Source organism: Corvus cornix, chromosome 2 (assembly GCF_000738735.6).
Source record: "Corvus cornix cornix isolate S_Up_H32 chromosome 2, ASM73873v5, whole genome shotgun sequence".
Lineage (NCBI taxonomy): Eukaryota > Metazoa > Chordata > Aves > Passeriformes > Corvidae > Corvus > Corvus cornix.
The window spans coordinates 134,026,752-134,053,353 of NC_046333.1; the positions used below are offsets into that span (position 1 = coordinate 134,026,752).

The 26,602-nt window shown below is 41.6% G+C and overlaps 2 protein-coding genes and 1 long non-coding RNA gene across 5 annotated transcripts in view; 1 reads left to right on the top strand and 2 right to left on the bottom strand.

Moving 5' to 3' along the window:
- LOC104692704 lies at positions 1-5,256 on the bottom strand. Of its 3 annotated transcripts, XR_005601615.1 has the most exons (4): positions 4,963-5,256; positions 3,721-4,602; positions 2,783-2,891; positions 1-852 (listed from the first exon to the last, which is right to left on the bottom strand). It is a non-coding gene; the product is annotated as an uncharacterized LOC104692704 (long non-coding RNA). The 3 variants fall into 3 exon arrangements; XR_005601613.1 differs by having other exon boundaries at positions 2,783-4,602; XR_005601614.1 differs by having other exon boundaries at positions 1-2,427; positions 2,783-4,602.
- CTHRC1 (collagen triple helix repeat containing 1) lies at positions 5,255-13,255 on the top strand. Its single transcript, XM_039550140.1, has 4 exons — positions 5,255-5,609; positions 8,687-8,908; positions 10,270-10,486; positions 11,690-13,255. The coding sequence occupies exons 1-4, from the start codon at positions 5,274-5,276 to the stop codon at positions 11,830-11,832; spliced, it is 918 nt and encodes a 305-aa protein (XP_039406074.1). The 5' UTR covers positions 5,255-5,273; the 3' UTR covers positions 11,833-13,255.
- Positions 12,131-26,602, bottom strand: part of SLC25A32 (solute carrier family 25 member 32) — a 19,156-nt gene continuing 4,684 nt past the window's right edge. The window contains exons 3-7 of the mRNA XM_039550139.1: positions 25,201-25,286; positions 23,834-23,994; positions 17,660-17,773; positions 16,950-17,095; positions 12,131-15,463 (exon numbers count right to left, since the gene is read on the bottom strand). Coding sequence (XP_039406073.1) covers positions 15,328-15,463; positions 16,950-17,095; positions 17,660-17,773; positions 23,834-23,994; positions 25,201-25,286 — 643 coding nt within the window. The 3' untranslated portion in view covers positions 12,131-15,327. The remainder of the gene's footprint in view (positions 15,464-16,949; positions 17,096-17,659; positions 17,774-23,833; positions 23,995-25,200; positions 25,287-26,602) is intronic.

The window sequence follows — 26,602 nt, forward strand, 5'->3', positions numbered from 1 at the left end:
AACTCATAAATAAGATCTTTAATCAATCAAGAGATCCTGTAATTACAGCAAAGTTACAAGGAAACCACGCTAAGTTATGCTCACAAAAGCATAGTTAGATGAGCACCTGCTGTAAAAATATAACTTAAAGAGGGCTCAAAACCACATTTTTCTTCACAGGAACCTGGTGGGTCTTTTGCTATTCTGGCCGAACACAATCTCCACATGAGCCAGGGATTCGCGTGCTTGATCCTTCCCAGTGCCATTGCACTAGTCAGTTGTTGATGCAAGTCAAACAGGATTCCTATATAAGCACATAAAACAATTTTAATGCAAGAGTTTACCTGTGGAAGTATCCTCAGGGCTAAAGGATGACCCCACTGAACCACTTGTAAACCTCACTGTGCCTGACCCAGCAGCCCCAGTCCATCCACTGCCATTTCAGTGACTGTGAGTCATCTGTGAGCAGATGCTGGCGGTGCTGCCCAGAAGCTCCACAGCCCTGCTTGCCTCAAGGCATGGGACTTTTTCACTGAGGTCAGTGTGGGTGTGAGGAGCCAGGTCACAGGAATGCCACGGGCTTCAAGCTCCACCACTACATCCAAGAAGCAGAGCTGCAGCAATCACACACGTTCCCATCTGTCGTCGTTGTGACTCTGCTTGTCTCTCTCCTGAGTTTTGTGCAACTGGGCCGATTAGTTTGTTTCTTTGATGAAACCTTCTTGCATCCGTAGGCTTCTGTGCATTTTGTGTGTGCCTGTTATGGTGGCTATAGGCATCTGTTTCTGTAAGCCACCTTGAAGGGCTACAGAGCACTGCCTCAGCCCTGCTCAGAGCTTGCTTATCCTGAGGAACTCCTTTTCAAAGGCCTCACTGGACACAAATAAAAGAGAACATTTCAAAGTTCAAGTCTATTCCTTTAATTTCGGGATTATCACTAATTTGAGGCACTGCTTTCCAAAACTGGAAGGACAAACTTCTGGCAATGCATTTGATGAATGGTGTAGAAAAACACAGATTGTGCCCTTCATTGGAAGAAGCCTTCCTATCTGAATGGAGCACTGTATTTCACATCCTAATAACCATTTATTAGCACAGGATTTAAGGAAAGTTAACTTTTCAGTTCTGTATAAGCCTTTCTATTCACTGAGGTTTCGTGAGGTAGCCAAGTGATTTTTCTACCACTGACTAATTCGCAGCCACGCTAATGAGCAAATGTTCCTCCTGAGACTCAGCTCTCCCCTTGCACATGATGATTCACTGGACACCCAGTGAATTTAATTTAAAACTGGACTGAAATAATTTTCCCATTCTGCAAGTCCTTGAACAACCCAATCTAAGTGGACCTGCTTCAGACGTGCTCCAGATCCCCCTGCAGACCCAAATGTTTCCATGACTGCAGCTGGGATTGCGCCAGCTGCTCTTGGGTGCAGACTTGCAGAGGTACAGACCAGAAATTTGCAACCAGCAGTCAATAGAAACTGTATGGGCTTTTCATCATAAAGTTTACACTATGGAATTATCTGGGTGTCCAGAGTTATTCTTTATCAGTGAAGCAGACAGTTCTCCCAAATAGTTTTATTAAAGTTTATCTCTCTCTGACTGTTTGTGAATAGTGTTTAGTTTAAAATATTCACTGCCATCATTATTATTGTAAAAGCACAGCTATGGGGAAATGCAACTATAAATCAGCTGATGGCTTGGACAGAAAAAACCAGATCTGCCTGGAACTGCAGCAGGCAGTGGAAGAAACTGTTTCCATAAGTTTTCACTGGTATCTGACCTATGTCTTGCTCTTGAATTGTCAGAGACAATGTTAAAGATTTATCTCCATAGAAAACATAATTAATATGAAGAATAAAAAGTATTGATTCTCTCATGTTTTCTATTGTGTAAAAATACATTTCCTATAGTAACATTAAGAACTGACGTGAGCTTGTTCAGAAGTGAAGAATTAACACTTAACTCCAGGATATTTTTTTTCCTCACACTCATAAAATGCTGTCCTCCTGTATATGAACACAGGAATCCTCTTCTGCAGAAGGGTGAGCACATGCCCCAAATAAGATTTTAAGATTCAAATGTTAATATATGTACCTGCAAAGCACTGCTGTGGCTGTAATGCTTTGATCATTTTATGTAGAAGCTACTGGAAGACTTTTTAAAAATAGGTATATGTGTGCTAGTAAAGCAATAAAAGAGAGGGAGAGATTTTTGGATTTTTTTTAATATTACACATGCTATATGAATCATATATTTAAATTAAGAGGTCTTAGAAGGGACTAAGGCCAAAATCCCATTCATATTTATGCAATTCCAAAGGTTTTTTTTGTGGAAGAAGTTGGAATCCATTTCTTAAATCTGTAATAAATTACCCGAGAGCTCTTAGTTTGGTTTTCTTCTACAGCAGTACAGACAGCTCTTTGTCTCCTTGATCAGACCAGCAGCCTGCAAAGAGCCATTTGAAAAACCTCAAAGTTTTCCCTGATCTCAGCCTTTTACACCAACTTACAAGTCACCCTAAAATATCAGTAATAAAGGGAACAAGATCTAAATTACGAGCCCCACAATTAAAAGCACCAAGGGCAGATCAGCAACGGTGCTGAGCGTTGTGATGCTGAGCACTGCAGTGCTAACTTTGAGCGCTCTGCTGTTACCCTGGTGTATAATAACATGCTCTCCAAAGCAATGCAGAGATCAGGCTGCCAGCAAAAGTCAAAACCCCAAGACATCCCCAGAACAGGGAAATGTATAAAGCAGTAAGAGTTAAAGGCAGATGAAAAGTCCAGGCCTTGGCACTTACCTTACTGGGCCTCTTTTGTCTCAGGATCCTCAGCCTTGAGCTTTCTGTAATATTTAGACACCTAAGTCTGGTGTTTCCGGTTCCCTGCAGTTATTTCATGCTGTAAAGACTAAGGATTGAATAACCATTGAATTGAATAACAATTATTTACTGGTTGAATTCAAAACAGTGTGCTAACAAACAGTATTCATAAACTGGAATTGTTTGCACAGGAAAGGCAGAGAGACCCAATGACCCCACGGGCAGTCTCTTGAATTTAAGCATGTTATGGCTGAGGTGAATGGAAAGATGTGTGTATGGGAACATCCTCCTCTCCAGACTTGTGTGTCTGGATTTTTGGGATGCTGAGAGGCTATGTGAGGGGGGGGAAGCAGCTCAAGCTGCAGCAGAGAGACTGCTCTCATGGCATCAGCCTCATCATATGAGCATCTGCAGTGCAAGATGCACTGACTGTGCCACGGTGACCTTGTGTGAGCCTGCCCAGGCTGTGCAGGAGCAGACTGGCCATCTGGGAGATTTCAGTGACATTTACGTGGTGGATGTAGCAACTAGTAATGTTTGCTGATATGTTTGTGAGATAAAGCCTATATCATATGGCAGTATGGATAAAAGGAAGGAATCACTAATTGATGTAATATGGATCGTGGTCAGTGGGTGCTCAGGCAATTTTATTACCACAGCTCCTTTTAGCTGCAAAATAGTTAAGGCAAAGTAGATCAGTAGTTCTGATTCAGTTTGAGTATCTTACCAGCATTCAGCAGTGGTTGGTGCCCTCAGAACCATTTAAATATATCAGAAGCCCACAGAACATAAGCCTAACAGATGGCAAGGCTTGCTTGAACTGAAGCAGGTTAAGGAGGATGTTGACATTTCTGTTTTCCAGATGGAAATGCACACTGCAAGTCAAATGAGTGCTAGGAACTGCACAAGGCACTCACCAGAGCTCAAAGCAGATGTCCCACCATTGTTTGCTAAGACCTTCTCTTACAGTGCTCCGAAGTTTTCTTCCTCTGGCAAAGCCGTTTGGAACTTCAAAGCTTCTAATCCACACTCAAATTAATGGTGACCAAAGCCAGGTGGGGAAATAATCATGAATGTCCATGCAAATTTTGTTCTCTAAAATCCTGGTTGCCTTAGTGCTGCTGCACTGTGTGCTACATCTGCTGCACCTTGCCTGAGGAAATTAATTCTGTAATACAAAAGTTTGGCACCCTGTGAAGGGACACGCCTTAGCAACAGCCTGTGTTGATGCTGAGGATCCCCAGCCCTTGGTAAGGATGCCTGTGTGAACATGCAGGTGACACAGAAATCAAACATCACCACCTTCACAGTATTGCGGTCAGCCCGGGCCAGAGGCAGCAGGGGTTGCTGACAGCACTGCACAATTGCTCAATGAAGCTTCTGCCTGTGTGTGTTTGTGGATGCTGACTGAGGCTGTCACCAAAGCAATATTACAATTAAGGATTTACATCATTCCATAAATTTTCCCAACTGTTTTAGGGAACCATTATTATTTACCAGCTGTTTTTTGAAGTTGGCAAGGTGTAACGCTGCCCTTCTTCACAAGGTAGGAGCCCTCACCTCAGCAATGTGGCTGACATCAGTCCCAGTTCTCAGGACAGCGAGTGACAGGGTTGATGACAGCAGTGTGACTGACCTGTGCTGTAAATCTCACTTCACTGCTATTGTTCCACCAGTACAGACATGGAAAGGGGAGAAAGGCAGGAGTGGCTTAAAGTGCAGAGCCACATGTAGGGGTTCAGTCTTCTGTGGTTCTGTGCAGCCTATTTGAATGACTCAACGTCTTGTAGCATTCTTTCCTGCAGGAGAAATGTGTGGTTTTGTTAAATACTTCAGAAAAAAAATGTTGAAGCTTATCTTGCCCTTCTGGAAACTCTACCTCTACAAATCCCACGAAGTTTGCAGTATACAGAAGCTACCTCTCAAACATCTGTTACTTTTATTTTGAATTATTAAGGATATAGCACATCCTTTATTTTATAGTGCTTTCATTTCTAGAATGATGAGAAGTAAAGTACGATTTTAAATGAAAGCAAAATGAGATGAGTAGCCAAGAGCTTTTCTTCTGTTACTAAATTGACAAAGTTCAGTCTGGCAATACCAGGTTTTTCGAAAAAGTCCAAAATCCCCTATTGTTCAGAAGGATTTTGTGTCCTTACCTTGACTTCTGTTAAAATTAAGTCTGTGATTGATGTTTTATCACAGTTTCCCCTCACGGTGCATCAGGATCCCGTTGTGGCGTTAGGCGGTTTCTTGCCGAGACAGCAGCTCCTTCATCGGAAAGGAGTTACCGACTGCCGAGCGAGCACCTGAAAACGTGGAAGCGAACTGCCTGGGGCTGCGGGAGAGCCGGGAGGGGCCCGCAGCGCTGCTGCCGCTCGGCTCGGCGCGGCGCGGCCGGGGGCTCCATCGCCCGGGGAAAGCTCGGCGGGGCCGGGCCGAGGGGGCGGGAGCCCCCGGCCCCGTGCCAATGGCTGCGGGGGGGTGGCTCTGCCCGGCCGTCTCGCTCGGTTACAGGATGGAAATTCCCGGCCTCCCCGGGGAGGGAGCTCGGGCTGCGCGCTCTGAAAGGCTCATTTATCCCCGCGCTGCCGCCCAGAGCGGCGGACCCGGGCTCCTGCTGCAGCCGGCCCCGGCGCATCCCCGCCCCGCGCCTCCCCGCACGATGCCCCGCGCCCCGGCCGCCGCCGCCCCGCCGCTGCTGCTGCTGCTGGCGCTGCTGCTGGCGGCGGCCCCGCCGCACGGCGGCTCCGAGAGCCCCAAGGGGAAGCAGAAGGCGCTCCGCCAGCGGGAGGTGGTGGACGTGGTGAGAGCGGCGGGGCCGGGAGCGGGACCGGGGGCTAGGGGCCGGGAGCGGGGCGGGCGGGGGTGTTGGGGGAGTCGTGCGGGCGGGGGGCGGCTGGAAGAGCCTTGCAGCCGCTTTTTTATTGTAAAGATGTGAAAAAATCGATAAATCAGAGGCTTTCGGAAAACCTCGCGGCCGCTGCAGGCAGGGCAGCGCCGCTCCCGCGCTGCTGGGCATCTCTCGTGGTTCAGTTAATTACGCCCTTGTTGTGCTGAATCAGGAAATTGTTGAGAAGGGACTGGACGGTCTTCGACAGAAACCTCAGGGATTCGGCGGCCCGGTGTGTGTTTTAGTGTTTTCCCCATCGGGCCAGGGTCGGGGGTGGCGGCCGGAGCCGGCGGAGCCCCCACTCCCCGCCGTGCCCGGTGCCGGGGGGACATCGCGGCGGGACCCGAGGCAGCGCCGTGGGCTGGTTCCTGCGCTCAGCGCACCGCAGGGGCAACCCCGAAACCTTAGAGCCCTTCCAACATAAGTCGTAAATGCTGTTTAGTTCCTTCCAACATAAGCAGTTAACTGTTGTTTAGCTCCTAAAAGGCTAGTGCATAAACAGTAATGAAAGAAGTACGTAAGATAAAAAAAAAAGTGCTCTTCAGCAGGTACTCTGAAAACTATCTGCATGCTTACCGAACCCACTTTTCCTTGGAGTCGCATGAATGCATTATTCCCACTAGCGGCAGGGACTGCACACCACTGTTTGTAATTCCATTGCTACTAGAAACCTGAAAGCATTGGGACTATCCCATCTCAGGGATACATGACAGGAGGGAAATTTTCCACTCCTTGGAATGTATAAAGCAGATGTGAAGGTAATGTGTGAGCTGCTGGACTGCCGTTCCCCTTCTATAGAAAACCAGTGGCATGGTCATTCCTTCCATGATCGTCATAGAGATCGCCTAAAGTGATGTGCTGGAAGCACCACTGATAGCAAAACTCCTTCCCTTTCACTTCCTCATTGCCTTTTCACTTTTATTGTGGAAATTGAATTGCATTGAGAATAAGGAGTCTGTACACATGGATGAACTTACACTTTCTGTTGGAGCAGTATTTTAGGCTCCCTCATTTCTTTGAAATTGCTCGGTGCTTTTTGGGTGCAACAGAGTGAGCAACAAAGTGCAGGTAAGTCAGTGGCAGCTGACTCGTGCACAGCCCAGCTGTACAGACTGCTTCAGCGAAAGCCTTGCCAGGGCAGAGTGAAGGCAGGACCGAGGGGGGATCCTGCCTTCAGTGGATGTTTAAAATATGTTTTATGCATTTCTAGCTTAAGAAATCATGAAAAGACTTGATTTGGCAAGACAGACAATTTTATTTGGAGTGGAGCCCAAAGCCCAGATAATTCTTGTGCTCCCTTTTATTTTTTGGGATGTGCCATGGCTGAGGTGCTCTCCCTGTCTGGCTGTGGGTAGCAGCTCCTCTGTGAAGGCAGGCCAGCCCCTCTTAGTGTCTCTGGGGATGGGGGGCAATAGGCCAGAGCTTTGGCCTGCCCCCAGCTCTTGCCTATTTCCACATTCAGGATTTCCGTGGTGAGTAACCACATGTAAAAGCCAGAGCCAGTCACTGTTTCAAATAGAGTCCAGTGGGAAAGCAACAGCAAACCAGATAACTGGTGCTGTGTGAAATAGAAATGTCCTTGCATTGTTCTCCTGGGTTGGCGTGTGTTTTGCCAACCAATCTTCTCTTCAGCTAACTTTTCTAAAACATGACTTTCTTCATTAAAATATTCCAATACTTCCACTGCCTTTAGCCAGCAGTGTTTGCTGTGGTGAAGGTAGTAAGGGAAAGCTAGCAAAGCATTAGTCGAACCCTCATTTTACTTCTTACTAGACCTCTCCATCTAATCACTGATTTTATTTTTGGAGTGGCTCCAGCTAAGCCTGTGATGGGTATGCTGGCTTTTGCACCAGAGCCTGTGAAAAGGCACAGCCTCAGTGAAGAAAAGTCACCAGTCTGACAAAGGAGAGAGGGCAGAGGCTGTAGTTTACAGCTCCTGCAGTGCAGACAGGGGCATGGCTGGCATGAGGGGGAATAGTTACAGCACTGTTTCTTTTTGGAACAGGTGGGGATTTGGTGGTTTAAAATAGATGAAGATGAAAAAATGTGAGAAAGTGGAAGAGCAGAATATAGCTATCTGTGAGGATTTGGGATGAAGACTGGAGGAAGCAGTCAGTCATCAGATGGGAAAGAGCATATGAAGTAAAAGCCATGGCCAGCCCCTGCAGGTTCCTGCTCAACATTTCTGTGCCTGCTGACACCAGTGTTCCTCCCGCATCCCGGCACTCAGGCTGCTGGGGGAAGGACCTCTGGGCTTCACAAACCTCCTCTCCAAGGCAGGAAATCCCAAGTCTCATAAAGTGAAAGTGTGTTAACATGGAGTTTGGAAGAGCAACATTTGACCTTTCCTAATATTGTGATGTTAGCAAGGATATTAGTGTGCCATCCTCCCATGTCTGCCTTCCCACTGTTACAAACAGGGTTCCTGGGTTCAGATTTATTCCAGGGTGCAGCTTCCCACGTCCATATCACCATCCGTGTGCATTCTGGAGTCTGACTTGGGCTTGATTATCATGATGTGGTTCTGTCCCAGAGGAGCAGTGACAGAAGAAAAGTGGTGTTAACCTTTCCTCTCTAAGAAACGGAAGATTTTCTTCACAGTTATACAAGTAATGGTGGGTTAGGAGAAAGTAACTACTGATGTGACTTCTTTTTTTGTTTCTGTATTGAAATGTTTTGACTCTTCTGAGGTTTTCCAACAGGTGTTAATTCTTGGACTAGGTAAATTTTTAATTCTAGGATTTATGTATCTTTTCATTTAAAAAATGGCATCTTATTGTACAGCAAATTCTGCTGGCACTGCTTATCTTTCAAAATCTACTCTTCCTTTTTTTTTCTTCTGTGGAACCATTTTCTCAGAGATGCAGAAATAGCCCATTAACTTGTGGTACAGCAGGGGTTTTGTGTTTTGTTGTTATCCATTTGTGTTTGTGACTTGGTTACCCTTGGAGTTAAGGGATGGAAGCAGCAAGATCTGTTCTGTGTTTCAGTATAATGGCATGTGCTTACAAGGCCCCAGTGGCGTTCCTGGACGGGATGGAAACCCAGGAGCCAATGGGATCCCTGGGACACCTGGGATCCCAGGACGGGATGGGCTGAAAGGGGAGAAGGGCGAGTGCATGCGGGAGAGCATCGAGGAGTCCTGGACACCCAACTTCAAGCAGTGTTCGTGGAGTGCGTTAAATTACGGCATCGACCTTGGGAAGATCGCGGTAAGTCAGCTCTGCCTGGAGCTGCTGCACCAACCACAGCAGCCTCTGGCCTGCCTCTGTCAGCTGGGCAGCACCAACCATACAGGTTTTCTGCTGGGGCCTTTTTCTGCATGCGAGGGTGACCTTCTCAAAGGTTTAGTGACTTCAGGTTCCTCTCAGCTGTGTTTCAGCTATGTGCCTGTTTCATTTCTGTAATAGGGTTTCAGAAGAATTTTGTGGCTGGTGTAGGAGTACATTTAGAAGACCAGATCTGTAACTGTAAGGCTGAAAGTCACAATACCAAAAAAAGTACCTCTGGCTTGCCCAAAACAGGGCAAGGTTTTTACCATTTCAGTCCTACGGAGGATCTTTAGGATTGAAATGGTACATCTTTAATCTGTTAATTGTACAACTTTATAACTCTTCTGTTTAATCTGTACATCTTTTTAATCTGTTTAATCTGTACATCTTTAATCTGTTAATTGTACCTGTCTTTATAACTCTTGCTTCAAAGTGGTTGTTCACTGAAACTCAGTTGCAGGATGCCACTGCAAAGGATCAGCATTGCTCAGGAGCAGAATTGCCAATGTCACCCAGACTGACAGTCTGTCCTCCACTGAAGCCCTGGGTGTAAAACTTTCAAACACATTGGTGCAAGCCTAGAAAAAATCCCTCCTCAATCCCAGCTACGAAGCAAAGCCTGGAGTGGTTACACAATTTAGTTGCTGTGCTGTGGCTAGAGGGAGAATCAACTTTTTTAGTAGACTTTTTTTTTCCCCATGATATCCAACATTTTGAAGACAGCCACTTAAAAACCTGTTACCACAGGGTAACAGCCACTTAAAAACCTGAAAATACTAATTTTTCAGTTGTGGAGCTTTTATCAGGGTATAAACCACTCAAAAGCCTTGTGATAATTGTTAACTCCAGGATTCCTGGTAGCAGAGACAGAAACTCCTGTCTTGTCATGCAAGGATTTGGGGATTGGACTAGATGATCTTCAGAGGTCCCTTCCAATCCTTATGATTGTGTGATTCTGTGGCTTGAATGCAGCTTTCAGAGAGCTTATACCCCATTACATAAATCCCAGAAGGTAACTAGGCTACCAACTTAACAGCAGGTGTTATCTAAATAAAGTTAAGAATTTCCATAATCCATTTCTGCTTTACCATCTAGCACGTGCTGTTCTGATTTGCATCTTTGCACCATATGGCATTTGCCAGGCTCACATTTTGTTTTTTTTTCCCAGAGAGGACTAAAGAGAATAGCCAAAGCATTTTGAAATAAATATATTCCTAAATATGTGTCCTAAATATAAATACATAGAAAATGAATAGGTTCAAGCCCAGAGGTTTGTACCAAAGCGTTTTGTCTCCCATCAGGAATGTACCTTTACCAAGATGCGGTCGAACAGCGCTCTGCGCGTGCTCTTCAGCGGGTCACTGCGGCTCAAGTGCAGGAACGCCTGCTGCCAGCGCTGGTACTTCACTTTCAATGGGGCAGAGTGTGCTGGGCCACTTCCTATTGAAGCCATCATATACCTAGACCAAGGAAGCCCGGAGCTGAATTCTACTATTAACATACACCGAACTTCTTCAGGTATGCACGCCGGGAGAGCAGAGATGGAAGGCAGTAGCAGTTACCAAAGGCAGAGAGTGCCATCTGCCTCACAAGGTCAGAGGACTGAAACAGGAGGCAGAAGAGTGGCCAGCTAACACTTTTTCCTCTTACTCTTCTGCCTCAGAGTTGACTATTGATAGTAACAGAATTATAATTATTTATTAAGTGGTACTTCATGGCTGTGCTATTTTTCATGGTATTTATATCCAGAGATTTAGAAATGGAAAACACTTCTATCAGACAGTTCTACTGATCTCTGCCACAACATGAATACAGAGACATTCTGTGCATTATTAGCCTATGGAGAAACAGCCTTACTGCCAAGTAGACAGTGTCATCCTGGCTTAAAATACGAGTATTTGCACATTATCTGTGCACAAAATGAGACTTATTCCTCCTGCAATTTCTACTCTGATTTCAGGTGGGGCACAAAAGTACCTCCAAAGTGAAATACCTAGGAGCAATTATTCATTTGCTAAGCTGAGGCAAATTAGTGAAGTCATTCAACATGAAAGGATGTGACACTAGGAAAAGGGAATGCAGAGTCTGTGCTCTTTCTCCATTTTCCTCCCTGTACCACATGACTACATGAAATCTAATGTCTAGAGCTATCATAGGATTTCTTCAGCATAGGGGTAAAGCTGACTGATCTTCATTACCCAACCTCCAACCAGTGGTGCTAGTGGGGCATCAGGAGTGGAACTTTATAGAGGAGGAGTGAATTAGGAGTGGAAAAGCTTACAGGGTAGCAATCACCTTTACAGGGCTTAGCTGTAAGCCAGGTATGGCTGTGCCCCCACCCCCTCCCATCACTGCTAGAAAGATGGCTGGGAGGGTATGGAGCCATATTCCAGCTCCCAGTGTGTAAATTTAGGTATTTAAAGCTGCAAGTATACCTCCCATTTAGCCACCCTGTGGATTGTGTGGATTGCTTCAGGCATTGCAATGAGTGTCAAGCAGCAGCATGACAGAGGCACTGCATGGCTGTAACTGATGTTGCCACATCTCTATGTAGTAGTTTTTATTTCTGAAATTGTTCTAGAATTCTAAAAACTGTTCACATTTACAAAATAGTACAAGCTTGAAACGAACTGCTGTTCTTAAGTACTCGTGTCTACCTTCAGTTGTGACATACAAAGGGACTGTGCCTGCTGAGGTAACCTGATTTTTGTCTTTAACCAGTGGAAGGTCTGTGCGAAGGGATCAATGCTGGCTTGGTGGATATTGCCATCTGGGTTGGGACTTGCTCAGATTATCCACGGGGAGATGCTTCTACTGGATGGAATTCAGTCTCCCGAATCATCATTGAAGAACTGCCAAAATAACTTCCCTCCCTTTTTATAATACCTTTTTTTTTTTTTTTTTAAATTGTACTATTTTCTTCAGAATTTATTTCAATAGAGTTGGATGCAAGTACTGGACTGAAAGGCACCAAAGCCTTGCATCTGTAGCCTTTGTCTTGTTTTGCACATGGCAGAGGCTTTTTATAATAACCATTTTAGAATACAAATATCAAAACCAAGTTCATTAACTTTTAAAATTTCTTTTTTGATGTAATACACCACTGATTTTAGAATTAACCATAACTTTTTGTATCAAATAAATGAGACCTTTTACAAAAAAAAAAATCCAGGCTATTTTATTGATCATTAATCTGCTTAAGATATTTTACATGGTGTTATGATACATGATTTTATTAGAAGGCTTTAGAGATAAAGTTCTAAGAAAGTAAAATCAGGTGTTGGCTTTAGCCTTCGGAAAACATACATAAAATTCACTTCTGTAAACCTGACTGCAGAACAGGATGCACTGCTGTTACAGTCTTGGCTCTCAACAAACTCCTGGTGACTTAACTGTGACTAGACAATGTGGTAAATGTTAAATACCTCACTATGAACAACTGAGCAAAACCAGACTATCTAAGCTCCCCTTGCTTGCTTCTTGATAGAATGGATTTCAGAGTAACACCTATGACTGGTCTCCACTACTAAGATGCAGATACTAAATAATTTTACAGTTACAGCACTTAATTTCATTGCTCCAATAAAATAATTCTCCTGGATTTAGCCTTTCATATATATAGAACCACTTTGGTATTGGTTAAAAGCTAGATATGTTAATAGTTTAGAAGATACAGAAATAAGGCAGGTTCAAATGCCTAGGCTTTCAAAAAAGGGAACTGGTAAAGTGAAACAATGATGTCACAGCTGTTTGACAAGTGACAACAGCAATCATTCCAACAGACCATTAGCTTCAGTGTTTTAAGTATTTTCTTTCAAATGCTGCAAGTGATATACTCAAATATTTTTTATAATTGTACACATTATAAAAAGAAACCATAGTCATGTTTGTATTACAAAATCAATTTTACATTAATGAAATAAAAAACCCATGAAAAGCATGTACAACATGCAAAAATCTCCACTCTTCCCAGAAATTAAAAGGAAAAAAAACCCAATAAATCTGAGATAATGAATTTATTTCAGCTATTTAGGATTAAATCTCATCTTCTTTTCTGAACAGGCTGTAACATCTCCCCCAGGCATCTCTCAGCTTGGTGGCTCTTGCTGGTAGCTGTTGTTGCAGATACCAGGGCAGCACACCTGCAGTGAGGGGAGCACTTGGGCTTGCCCAACTGCAAGACTGTGTGTGAGATTTGCTGCAAGCCAGCAAGCTACACAGCTGGCATTCTGTCTCTGAAGAACTGTAATGTTTTCACTGGCTTGGACGATGGTTTTAAGGTATCTGAACACAAACAAGTTACTATGAACTGAGCTATGGTGTGAATTTACAGAAAGTCAGTTAACATACAGTAAGTGATTGTGCCCATGCTTGCAGTCTTTGCATTTATCCTGAAGCACGAGTAAGCTGTTCTGAGCCTAAGAGCACACTAATCCAGGGTAGCATGTGCACAGCTTTTTTTCTTTTATGCTTTTTGCATTTGTCTTCACAATATATTTTGGACCCTGGGTGGCAGAGTTAACTCAGTGTTCCATTAAATTCATTCTGTGTACCACAAAACACCCAAACCCAAGGAAGTACCCTCCAAAGGCAGAAGAAGTTGCTGTTATGGATCTACATAATATACATGGTAAACTTCCAGAAAATTTATCTTCAGCTAAATACACACAAACCTTCCTTAATAAAAACCAAAGCCAGCCATACAGGCCCCAGATGAGATTATTATTTCTGATGAGATTATCAACTGTATCAGTAGAGGGGATGGGATTGTGGAAGAGAAAGTGTAAACTATTAATAAAGTTAGTTATACCCAAAACGTGGTATGTGGCAATACTATCTACAAAAACAAGCAAGCGGATTGCCGAATGAGGATTCAAAATACTGAGTAGTGTCTGTAGCTTTCCAGATTTTAATTTAAAATTTAAACCAATCCCCTAATCAGTCAAGTTTTTATTAAAAATTGTTCTTTCTGCTTTAGGTTGGTCTGGTAAACAGGAAACTTCTCTAAGTGATTATTCTGCTCCCTATGAAACTACCTGTTGAATAGCCTTTGCTAATTTATTTCCTAGTTAAATTATACTTTCTAGATACCACTTAATATCTTCTTACCAAGAGCAGAAGGCAGATGTTATGGTCAGTAATGTACTTTCTTAGAGAACTAAAAAAACCCAAAACCATCAAACCCAGAGCTCTAAAAAGTACATATCCTTGATGGCAATTATTGGTATGGAAAAAAACAATTATTATACAAATATACTGAGATGTACTATAATTTGTCATTAAGTTAGCAATCAATATATTAACAATCTTTTCCTTAAACCAAATCAGAAGACATTAATGGATTGCTCTGGTTTTTTTTGAAGAAAGTCCTGTGCACAGGATTTTTTTAGACTAGAAACTTCTTTTTCCAGAGAATATTCTTGAAAATAAGTATTTGGTCCTATTTGTTATTACACTGGTTTGAACACTGCATCACTCTGGGATTACTAGAAAAAAAATCCTCATTTTTAAAATGTAAGCCTGCTTTCAAATATGCATTTACTTAGTAATATTTGGTCAGATGTATCATTAATGGAGACACTCTGGCATAGAGAGAGATGGAGAGAGAATGGAAGAGAGAATGGAAGAGAAAGAAAAGTAATTAAGTGGCCAGCAATGCACACAGCATATGTCAGTCTGGTGCTACAACCAAGTCAAAAACCACAATGCAAGTCTGTCCTGGTATGAGACAAGAACTGAGTTTCATCAGACTTGCAATTCTTCAAACCCAAGAACGGACAGCTGTTTTAAAAAACAATTTCGGTTTCCAAATTGCACCCCACTGAGGCAGCATTTTTGTGCTGGATGAGCAATGGAGGCTGGAGCATTCCATATCCTAAAATCTGACAAATAACACAGAGGTGGATTCAGATGACATTCCTTGTTTTAATGATACTCAGAGACTTAGGAAAGTTTTAACACGCTCCAGAGTTGCTTTCATATGAAGTTTTCCACCTGTGCAGGAGCAAAATCTCACCAACTGTCATCTTGAGACTTGCTGAAACTGCTCAGAGGGTTATTCCAGGCAGGCCAGGATGAATGGAATTGCTGTGCAGCTGCCTTCACCCAGTCACAGCACTATTATTTCACAGTTGCAGACATCTGTTTCAAGCAGACACAGCTGATTCAGGGAGGAAGGCAGCAATGCAGGAACGCTCAACAGGAGAGATGCTGGCAGGGTTTCACTGTCTCTACATTCTTTCCTCAAAATACCAGATCAGTTCACAGTGTCAAAGAAGACTGCCGAACTAAATTTCTCCCAGATCATAAATATAAAAAATAAAGGATAGATTCCTTCCTAGGAACACAAGTTCATACCTTTAATTATTTTCTTTTCTAAAACCAAGTAAAAAGCCAGACACATTTTCGTAAACTACAAAGGTAATACAGCAGGCAGGAGTCACTCTGATCACATTGGGTATAATTCCTTTGTAAAATCCAGGAATACCTTCTTTCCTTTAAAGACAAAAAAAAAAATCGGTTTTAATTAATGTCTTTTAATAGAAAAAATCAGACATAAACCAAAGGCTGGCATTTTATTTCTCCCACTCCCATTGAGAGATTCACTTCAGGTTACAAATGACAATTTTAGACAGTGTTTAAAGTGCATCGAGTATTAACCCATCATTTTTCTCGTGAACATATAACAGTATTATGTATATCAGTTATTTAGCCTAGGCTTTGAGTGGTTTTTTGTGGGTATTGTCTAAGTAGAAGGCAATTTACTATCTTTCTTCATGCTACAAGAACTTTGTAAAGTTCTTGTAAAGCTAAAGAGAGTCAGCATTCATTTTTTGAGAATTTAAGCACCCTCTCCAGAATTTTGATTCTATTGGCCAAAAAATGAGAATCTAACTTGTCCCAATTTGAATCAGTGTTCATGCTAGGGCTGTTAAAAAGTTTCAGAGACATTAAAATCTTAGCTCCTTAGTTGCAGGCTTCACAGGCTTAGGACACCTGGAATGATGAGTAAACAGAGATCCTGGGAAGTGCTTGGGTGTGGTTTACACTACCCTCCCTAAGGTGCATTTGTTTCATCGTGAGCACAGTAGTGGCCCCAGAACAGCTGTATTACACTTTATCAGAACTAATAAGCCTTCCTGTAGACTGCAGCACTGAAGGGCACAGCACTGAGACATCAGAGCTATTTTTGCTCTGAACTGCCTCCAGTTGAAATGGTCGTAACTGCCTCTGAACCAGGGGTGCTCCTGGAACAACACAGCCTCAGCCACTCATTCAGCTGGCACCTCTTCATAGCCCAGGACTCCATTCCCATCTCTCCAGCAATATGCTGCGACCCAGAAGCACTGCCCAGAGCAAGGAAAGTACAGGATGCACATGCAGAGGTGGCCACCCTTCATAATTACACAGTTCTGTGTGAAAACTCTCCCCTGCACTGTGGAGCTCAGGCAAGGCTTGTGAGAAGATATGAATAGGTGTGAGGTCACAGGTCTCTAAAGGTCCTACAGGAAGCTGGGACTAGACTACAAAAGCAGTCAGGTCCCAGGGTAACCCAGGGACATCAGTATAATCAGCTCTGGCTAGCTCACTTCACCTTGCCAGGAGTTTGGATTAGCCACAACTCCCAGAAGCACAATGCTCCTGTCCTATGGGATAAGCTAAAACAGCCCAAGTGAGACTTCATTTAGTGTCCCAAACCTGCCATGTCAATGTTATTTTTTAGCCTGTGAAATTTGCTGGAGAAGAGAGACAGAATAAACAACAGAAACCTGCAGGGGGGCATTGACCCTCTCCTATCTCCTCCTTTGTCCTCAGCTTACTGCTGTTGGTGGCATCTTGCACAGTGTGATTTTGTACAACTAACATTTTGTTTGCTCTAAACTCTACTGGTTCTGCAAGTCAGCACAGAAGCCAGTAAAGGTAGCTCTGATTCTGTAAAACTCAGTTTCCAACATGTAGGCTTTTAATTTTGCACACCTACCTCCATGTCCTGCGGATCACATCAAACACCCCAGAATATGTGTTATGCTGGTCTTGAAGACGAGCTCGCACAACTTGATAGGGATACGTTGCTGACACAGCAAATATTTTGGATACAGCTGCCATCATTATGTATTCCACAGTGTTCTAAAAGCAACAAAAATTGTCAGGCTTGCCTTAAGTATGGCTTAAATTAGCCAGTTTACCAAAATTTTATTTGATTTTTAAATGTACTGCTAAAAATACTCAAGATTTCCCCCCCCTTACAATACAACACATTAAAAGAAACATCAATGCTTATTACATCAGTGCTACAAGTAACTGATTGTAACACACGTGTTGTGCCTTCTCATTCCCATCAAGAGAAACACTTCTTCCAAAAGTAGCTACTTTTCCCCAACTTGCACCCAGTTTTCCAGGGATTAGTACCATACCCTCTGGTTCCACAAAGCAAGAGAAAACTCTCATCCCTCCCTCTAAAATTCTCAAAACACTTGCCACAATAAGAAGTTGGTTTTCAAAAGCAGTGAAAACCAGCTGCTTGTTCCTAAAAGGTGAGAAAGTATTATTCCCTTCAATATAGTCTGCATTTCAATTAATGTATCATAATTAATGTATCATTTGTACATTTGGCTGCTGTATAACCCAACAAATGGAATCAACTTCTATTTATTCATATGCCACAACACATTTTTTTCTCCAGCACCATACCAATTTTGTATCTGATACTCTGTTTCTATACTTGTTGTATCTCTCTTTCAAATCCTCATAGGCCATGAACTGCAGTGCTCCATGTGATGTTCCGAACAGACCAGGCACAAATCCCTAAAAAAAGGATAAAACAAGGTTAAAGGGCAATGCACAAAACCTAAACAACTTAACAGAACACAGCTCACACATCTACATTTGTCCTCCCTTAATGTACAGACTGTGCCCGCACAGCTGTCGCTGTTGCAGTCTGATTCAGAGCCAGTTCTGGGTTGGTGTTCTTAAGGACAGGCATCACACAAACATTTAATAAATGCTACTTTTCTGACATACAGCCTAAAGTCATCTACTGAGTCACTGAGATAAAACAAGTGGCCCAGGGACTCCACCTCACAGAGCACAAGCTGGCAACGCAGATTAGGACTGCAAGATCACATATCAAGCTGTGGTCTTGCAAATGTCCAGCTCAGTGCCTGCCCCTTTCCTGGCACTGAGGGGTTTGGTTCCCACCTGAGACTCGTAAGGCAATGACAGATGCTGGCAACTCAGTGAGAAGGGCCACCAGGAGCAGAGGTACAAAAAATTATTGTGATTGAGCCCTGGAAATAGATAGGTATGTGTTTGCATGTGTGTCTCTGTACAAATGTGTATCTATGAGATACATATATATATTTCTACACTAAAAATGTTTGTGTCTATATAGAATCATAGAATCATTTCGATTGGAAAAGACCTTTGAGATTATCAAGTCCAACCATAAACCTGACACTGCCACATCCAGCATCACACCATGGCCCCGTGGGAGAAGAGAGCGAGCTGCTCCAGCACTGTCTTTCTTACACACCCAAACACATGAAAATATATCAACCTTTAGCTTCAAAAAAGTTGAAACTAAGAGGGGAACCAGGTACTTTCTAAACTGTCTGCACAAGAAAGAGAAGGCAGGAGTTCCCCCAAGAGCAGGATTAGCTCCACTACAATGAGCTGCCAGCTGCATAGGTTCTGAAAAGCACTAATCCTCTTTTTGAAGAGTTGGTCACCTACACTGAAAAAAACGAATAAATGGGGGATTAATCATCTTGGCCAGAAAGGGACTGAAAAGCTTGCTGCAAACTGTTGGGGGACAACTATAATGGAGTAAGTGATCAAAATGTGGTTAAAAGCACTCAAAGAACCTAAGTTTAAAAAAAAAAAAAAAACAACAAAACAAAAAAACCAAAAAAAACCAACAACAAACCCCAAAACTGAACAGTTTTATTTCCTATGATCCATTCAGGCAAGAAAAAGGAATTTAAAAATGTGCCCAGATGCCAAACTCTTTGTTAGACTAAGAAGGAAGCCCAAAATGTTGAATAAAGACTTATCAGGATATGATTAAATGCCTGGAGAAGGAGAAAAAGAGGGATCCCCATAGGAGTCCACTGAAATAGTGTTAAAACAAGACAAAATAATAAAACTCCTTCTAATTGCAGAAAAACCCCCAACAACTAAAACTACAGCAGGCATAAAAATTGCACAGATAATACACAAAATACCACTTCAGGGATCAGCTTTCTGAATGCTACATACAGATTTCTTAAGTATTTCAGTCATTTGGGAAATGATTTTTTAGCATTTCTTTGATAAACGAGGATAAATTTCTTCTCACAGTAGGAAATAATGGTCATGAACTCACTATCAGTGACCACAAACCGATGAAATGCATTAAGGGCTAGTGAAAGTCCCAGAAAAACCACTTCCCCATATGAGAACAAGTGGAATTAAACCACAGATCTGTATTTTGTCAGCTGTAAGCATGAAGTGAAGTTTGAAGCCAAAGGGCCCCAAAAGAGGGAAAAGGACAACTTTGGTTTTCAGAAATCCTGGATCACAGAAGAAAATAAAAGTAATATAAAAACAGAAAGTGGAGAGAAAAGAAAAATGTCAAAGAAAAAATTATCTGGGTCACCAGAAAAAGGAACAGTATGAAACTTAAGGCCAGAGCAGGGAAAATCTTCACAAACATTTCCCTGTGATTAGACAGTAAAGCTCCTAAAGGACAGTGGAAGTAATTGTTCTCCACTTGGAAAGAATTAGAATGATGTATTTATATCATAGAAGAATGAGGTAACATTTTCCCTGCCAACAAAAGAAGAATGTTGAACAACCTTTAAGAGGGCTAAACTTTTAAACTTAAGCCAGAAGATTTGGATAACTTGCACCCAAGAGTCCTAAAGCATCTACTGATTGATACTTCATAAATAAATACCAGCATGCTTTAAGTCTTGTGCTGATGAAAAAAGCTTCCAAAGACTAAGGGACTTTTAATGTTGGGCCAATATTAAAAAGTGCAAGACCGGAGTGAGGTGACTGTCAGCCAATGTGCCTCAGTAAAATAAGAGCTGATCCAGGCTTCTATTGGTCATAGAAAACAATGTATTCTTATGGAAAAATGTTTCAAAGCAAAACTGATTTCTTCACAGCACTGAAGTATCTTGGCTGAGGAAGTTTTTGAAACATATTCTATTTTCTTGTTCTTAGACTAATTTAATACAAAATTCCTTCTTGCCACAAAATTTGACAGAATTTAATATTTATTTTATCTATAATATGACTATAAAGATAAATTTTAAAATAATTTAACTTCATGTATTTCTTGTTATTTTTTACTTTAATATTTGAAATACACCTTTAGGAGATTTTTGCCAAGAGGGCTTGACAAAATGAACGGTTTCTCAAAGAAGTCCTGTTTGAGTTCTCTTTTAAAGGACTAGAACAATAGACAGAATTAAATATGTAATTAGAAATTTAAACGGTAAAACATATAATTCTGAGCAGCAGACAGTGGGAATAAAGAAGTATTTTAAAGTTGGCTTAAAGAGTTTTAAGTGCTGAAAATCTGTGACAAGAGGAAAATGTCCTGTTGGTTAGTGTTTCAAAGGTTACACATCACAATAAAAAGAAACACAGGCACATATACACACTGGAAAGCCTGGGCTTCTTAATAAAGAAAGGAACAAGGTTCATTTGGTGATGTGGTACTCACATCGCTGCCTGACAGCACTCAAGCCAGAGCAGCCTCTGCTGTATGTTTCAGAAGAATGCAGCAAATACCCCTTGTAATCTCTTCAGTGTTGCCTTCATTTGGTCTCTCAGTGTGTCAAAGACCTGTACTAACTGAGTGCCCTGCTCCGACAACTCGTGCAGACAAGACACTGAAGTTGCCATTATCATCTTGATTCCTTCATGGTGAAAAATGTTACCATCTTTTATGTGAAAGCTACTTATGCTTATGTCTCTCTGTAGAACCTGCAACTTAAGTTAAAATCAAGATGGCCAAATCTCAATGGATTTTGCTACATTTAAGTACAAAGATACACAAACCTTACAAGCTTCATATTTATAAGAAGAAAAATTACATAAACAAAAGCATTGCAAAATAAAGAGAACTCGGTGCCTTAGCCACTAAGGGACCAGAAAAAGTACTTTACTCTCCATAGAATCTTGCCTACCAAGGGTGAAATGACAACACACAAGTGTCTAAATATATTTCACTTGGTAACGAGCACACATTACTGCTATGACTTTTGTTGTTGTCAGCATACATTATTATTCTCAGTCTTGATGAACCTGGACTTTACTTTAATCTCTTTAAATTTTCTGCATTTCCTGTATATTTTACTGTTGTTTATTAAACGTTGCTCTATTTCCAACTGCTGCTTCTATATCATCACTAAAAGAGAACAAAAAAAGCACATACAGAAATATGGAGGCCATGAAGGATGCTAGTTGCATTCCTGACTGATGTCTTAGTAGTCAGTCACTTTAGACTATACATCTAACAGTTTCTCAATAGCTCAGATGTATTTATGTTTTCCTAAAAGCACCAATCCTACAATGTTATAATTATTTTACCATGTTTTGTCTTTCCTACCTTATGATTGAAAAGAACACAGCACTTGTAACATGAAGATGGTTGCATGACATTCAACAGCAAAGTAATTTTTAGAGCTCAGGTCTCCAACAGATCCATAGGTGTGTTCAAAATACATAACTCCAAGCTGTTTTTTAATTCAGCCTGGTGTGCAGCAGAGCAGCTCTGTCCCAGTCATCTGGGGGATGGAGGCCAAAAGACAAATCCTAATGGATGGAAGGTGTGGAAGACCACTGACTGGATGATTACGGGGATAATGAATGAAGGAGACTTCTCCTGCCTTTTCAAAACCAGGCCAAGTTCAAGAGGAACAACTTACTGAGGAACCCAGATTCAGATGAACTGTATTTAATGAACAATCAATACCCAGCAGAGCTAATAAAGACAGCTTTGATCCCTGCTAGAAAGATTGATGTATCCTGACTTTACCAGTCTCATGCCTCAAAGGACTGAAAGAATTTGCTCAGATCAGTAACAGCATCTGTGCAATAAAGAGCAATACCAAACTGCTTGGTCAGAAATACCATTCTTCAGAAGACAGATCTCAAACAGAAAAAACCTCCTTCCAGATTTTATTTCCAATTCTATCTGAGACAGTTGTTCTAGCTGAGATCCCCTTATTTGCGAAAAGGTTGTACTATCTGAGATCCCCGTATTTGCGATAAGGAATGCTGTCTAAAATGAAGACTATGAGGGAAAAGAAGACATTTGTGTGTACTATAACTCCTGTGACTCAGGGCAATTAACAAAGCTTTAGCTGTGCGATTTCAAGCAGAGCAAGAAAAATAAAAACTCCCCCAAACACGGAAATGGAGGAAGGCTAAAGTATGTACAAGTCAAAGAGCCAACTGAAGAGGTGCCTTTTCCCCCAGTACAGACAAGGTTGAGAGAGTCCTGACGTCAAATGGAAGTTGCTCAGTGTGCATACTTATGTGGGTCACTCAGGACCTATTTAGGTCACCTTCTTTGCAGATTTAAGCAAGTAATTTGCTCTTTCAAAGGAAGTAGCTGGTTTAGTCCCACACTTGCAGATTAACACTACAAAGAAGTGTCTAGTGCCAAAGGCAACACATGCTACATGCATGAATAATCTGAGAAGAAGGGTGGAAGGACATCTTAAAACCTAACAGATCCAAGAAATTAGAACTTAGAAACAGAACTTAGAAATTAGAACAAGAAATTAGAAATGGAACAGAGCAGACATCCTGGCAGGCAAATCAGAAATCCTGACAATTTCAATGTAGGAATAAGTAAGGTGCCTTGTTCCCGGTGTTAGAATTTGGCATTCATTGCCATGAAGCACACAAGTCTAACAGCACAAGGGAGATCACATTTTTCACTGAAAATAAAAGAAGCTAATGTTCAGTAATCAGGACAATTTCTAAGAGAAAGTGGTCTTCTTCCCTATCCCTGGCAGTGTTCAAGGCCAGGCTGGATGAGGCTCTGAGCAGCCTGGTCTAGTGGAAGGTGTCCCTGCCCATGGCAGGGGGTTGGAACTGGATCATCTTTAACATCCCTTCCAAGCCATTCTATGATTCTATGATTCTGCAGCATTACTTGCAGGAGAGGAGCCAGACTGAATTAAAATAGGTTTCTTCACAACTTCCAGGCACTGATGAATGCATCTTGATGTCATGACCTGAAGGGAGGAGGAGGCAAAAAGTCCAAATCCAATTGCCATGTTTCTCTAAATTAAAGGGAACAAAAAACCCACACATATGCAGACCATATTCAGAAGTCTGCAAATTTAATGTATCTAGACCTGACAGATTAAAGACATCAATAACCAGAGGGAAAATAAGCAGTTGTGAAACTTTCCATTGCGGAAGAAAAAATTAGCAAGCACTTTAGTCATGTTATCTTCCAGAAGATGTTAGAAATACAGAGATAAGGGATAAAATGGAAGGAAGTACTACCAACAACACAGGTTACGTTACTGCTGCCCTGCTTATCCAAATTCTAATTATAGGAAGACTCAAAAAAATTAAAAAGCATTTTATAGTTTACTCTCCTATCACCCAACAGAAGACGACTTAGTCATACATAAAGCTTACATTGTATTCCTCAGGATCTCCTATATTTCAACAGTATAATGGCTTTTCTTCTGATTAAGCCTTTTTGCTGCAGTTCTTCAGTGGGAAAGACTCACAGAATAAAAGTGAGCTATTATAAATTTTTTTATTTTTGTAGACAAATATTTACAAGTCTCACCATGCTACTGAGTGGTGCCAGGCAATCCTGGAATTTTTCTTAAGTGTGGTTACCTTATATAAGCCACGTATGCCCTCTGTCTTGTATATCTTTATGAGAGCATCACACATTCCTCTGTACTGCCGCTTGGATGGATCCACGCCAGCGTTATATTGTAGCACAAGTCGAGTCTTTGTTACCCATATTGGGTTTGTAATGCAGAGAGTCATGGCTCCTGAGAACAGACAGAAGTTACACTGACTGTTAGGCCAACTCCAAAAGCTTTATCCAGTTTTTTCAGTCCAGTGTAACACAGGCTTCTACAATGATAAAACTACCTTTCCTACCAGTGTACTCATATTGTTTAAAACAGGCAAAGTTTATGCCCTCCATTGTTCCCTCTCTCTCCCTTCAAAGCTCACAATCAAGTCCAATTTACTCCTGCTGGGGGTACTTTTGCAGAGCGTATGTATTTTTGCATATTCCTAGGACAGCCCCTTTCTTGCTTTACCTTTGCAGAGTTAGTAGTACAATCTGTTGTATATAGGAAATTTCTTAATGTAGCACTGACTATCCGAGTTATTCTTCAGTATACAATAATTCAAAATTTAATGGACACCTCTGTGACGAGAAATTTGCTTAATAATATTGACAAATTAATAGCAACAACCTGTTATAGCTTTATAGGTTACTGAAAATACCATTGTAACAGAATCCATTACTATTTTTCATGTCAAACAACATGCCTTATATTTCAACATTAAATGAATGCTTCAAAATCCTAATAAAAAGTCTTCTGAATTGCCTGTACAGCATGTAGTGACAGACAAGGGTGGATGGCTTCAAACTGAAAGAGAGTAGGTTTAGATTAGATATTAGGCAGAAATTCTTTACTGTGAGGGTGGAGAGACACCAGAACAGTTTGCCCAGAGAAGCTGTGGATGCCCCATCTCTGGAAGTGTTCAAGGCCAGGCTGGATGGGGCTTTGATCAACCTGGTCTAGTGAAAGGTGTCCCTGCCCATGACAGGGGGTTGGAACTAGATTATTTTTAAGGTCCCTTCCAACCCAAACCATTCCATAATTCAACAGGCCTTCTCCTTTCCAGGTTCAAGTGTTAAACATTTAACAAGTTAACAATCTGACAGCAGCAGATTTCTATAGTTACATTTTGGGACCCAGTATAGCACTAAATATGGAAAACACTTATACAGAATGAAAACAAGGACAGAAGAAATTTTGACAACTGCACAATTCTGCACAAAACTGAGGACCACAGTGACCTATATGTGCTAGACATCATTATTTTATGTACAGACAATAAATGACTGCATTTGGGCTGGAACACTTACCACTTTAAGAAAAAGGTGCACTGACACAGAAAGGCAGCTAGCAGTATATGGAAACGCTAAAATGAACATTAGTCTTTGCATTTAAACTCACCAGCCTCTGCAGCTGACACTAGGTGTTCGCTTGCACTGAGACTTTCCATCTTCCCTTCCTTCTTGTAAGCTTTGATGGCATTGTAACTAGAAAACATAAAATACAATTTAGTAAAGGTGAAAACAGACCTACATCACAAAAAACCCAAGCCCAGAATGACATACCTGACTTAAGATCATGGTGCTACACAGCCTTTGAAGAAAAGGTATCCAAACTATCTTTGTTTAATTGATTAATTGATCTCTGAACAGTTAGGTCTTTAAAGTGAACTATGGTAATATATATTTAAGTTGCATTATTAAGCTGTCAGTATCGCTGGGACTGCATCTTGAAAATTACCAGATAGCAAGAATTAGCTTTTAAAGGAACTCTTTTTTATTGGGAGCCACAGTGCTAGGTATCTACCCTCTAGCTCAGAAATCCACTGAGCTTTCTTCTCTTGATCCAGTTTGCAATCTTTGTGGATTAAGAAATGGTCAACAGAAGATGAACTGTCAATAGGAATCTACAGCAAAGCTTAAGGACTGAAGCACAACAATAACAGAGTCTATACAACTGACATGTGAGCTTTGCATAGGCATACCAACTAACTGATCCCTAAAATGTTTCAATTAATAGGGATAAGCAGTAAATTAAGTCCCAGTAACAGAATTAATAAAGTAGAATACTAACAAATGGGCTTTATAAGCAAAGTCCATCAACTGACAAAAACAATGAAAGAATTGTCACTAAAATGATTAAAAATCAAACATTTAGTTTTTAGTAGAAAACGTCATGTTCTTTAATTCTTAGGAAATCAATTTAGGTTCTTGCTTTTTGAGAGGTTTTAATCACAGTGTATTGGCACTTTTAGAGGATTCTTTATGGGTAATATCACCACCTCTCAAGTTCCATAGTACTTTCACAGCATCAAGGGAATGCACTGTACCTGACTGTAGATACAAATATGCTGCTAGCAAGGATTTTCTTGCTATTTTCTAAGTCCGTGAGAGACTTTTCTCTCTCACAGAAGAGGCAGCAGTTATGTAAACAACCAAACTACCTGCAACCTTGAAAAAATCTTGTTTATGGTGTAGTAGAAAATATTTTGACAATGGATGTTTTAGGATTTTAGCCAATCACCCCCAAGGGGTGGCTGGTCCTTTGTCCAATTAGACTATGAAGAAAAAAGTCTATAAAAGAGTTTGTAAAATAATTAAATCAATCTTGCTGCACAACTCCTGCCTGCTGGATCTTCTCTCCTCCTCCTCCCTATGGCTGCGGGACACAGTGATATACCCTAGGGCCCAGGCCTGCAGTAATACCCGACAAAGGAAATGGTCTCTGACTCAAACTGCTTAAATTCTAAAACAGTAAACCATAATAAAGGGTAACAGACATGGACTAGCTATGAGAATCACAA

What these genes read in the sequence shown, in the direction of transcription:
- CTHRC1 (XM_039550140.1), top strand. Translation starts at nt 5,274, where the DNA reads ATGGCTGCGGGGGGGTGGCTCTGCCCGGCCGTCTCGCTCGGTTACAGG. An exon ending in AGCGGGAGGTGGTGGACGTG is followed by an intron (nt 5,610 to 8,686) that starts GTGAGAGCGGCG and finishes TCTGTGTTTCAG; the next exon opens with TATAATGGCATGTGCTTACA. An exon ending in CATACACCGAACTTCTTCAG is followed by an intron (nt 10,487 to 11,689) that starts GTATGCACGCCG and finishes GTCTTTAACCAG; the next exon opens with TGGAAGGTCTGTGCGAAGGG.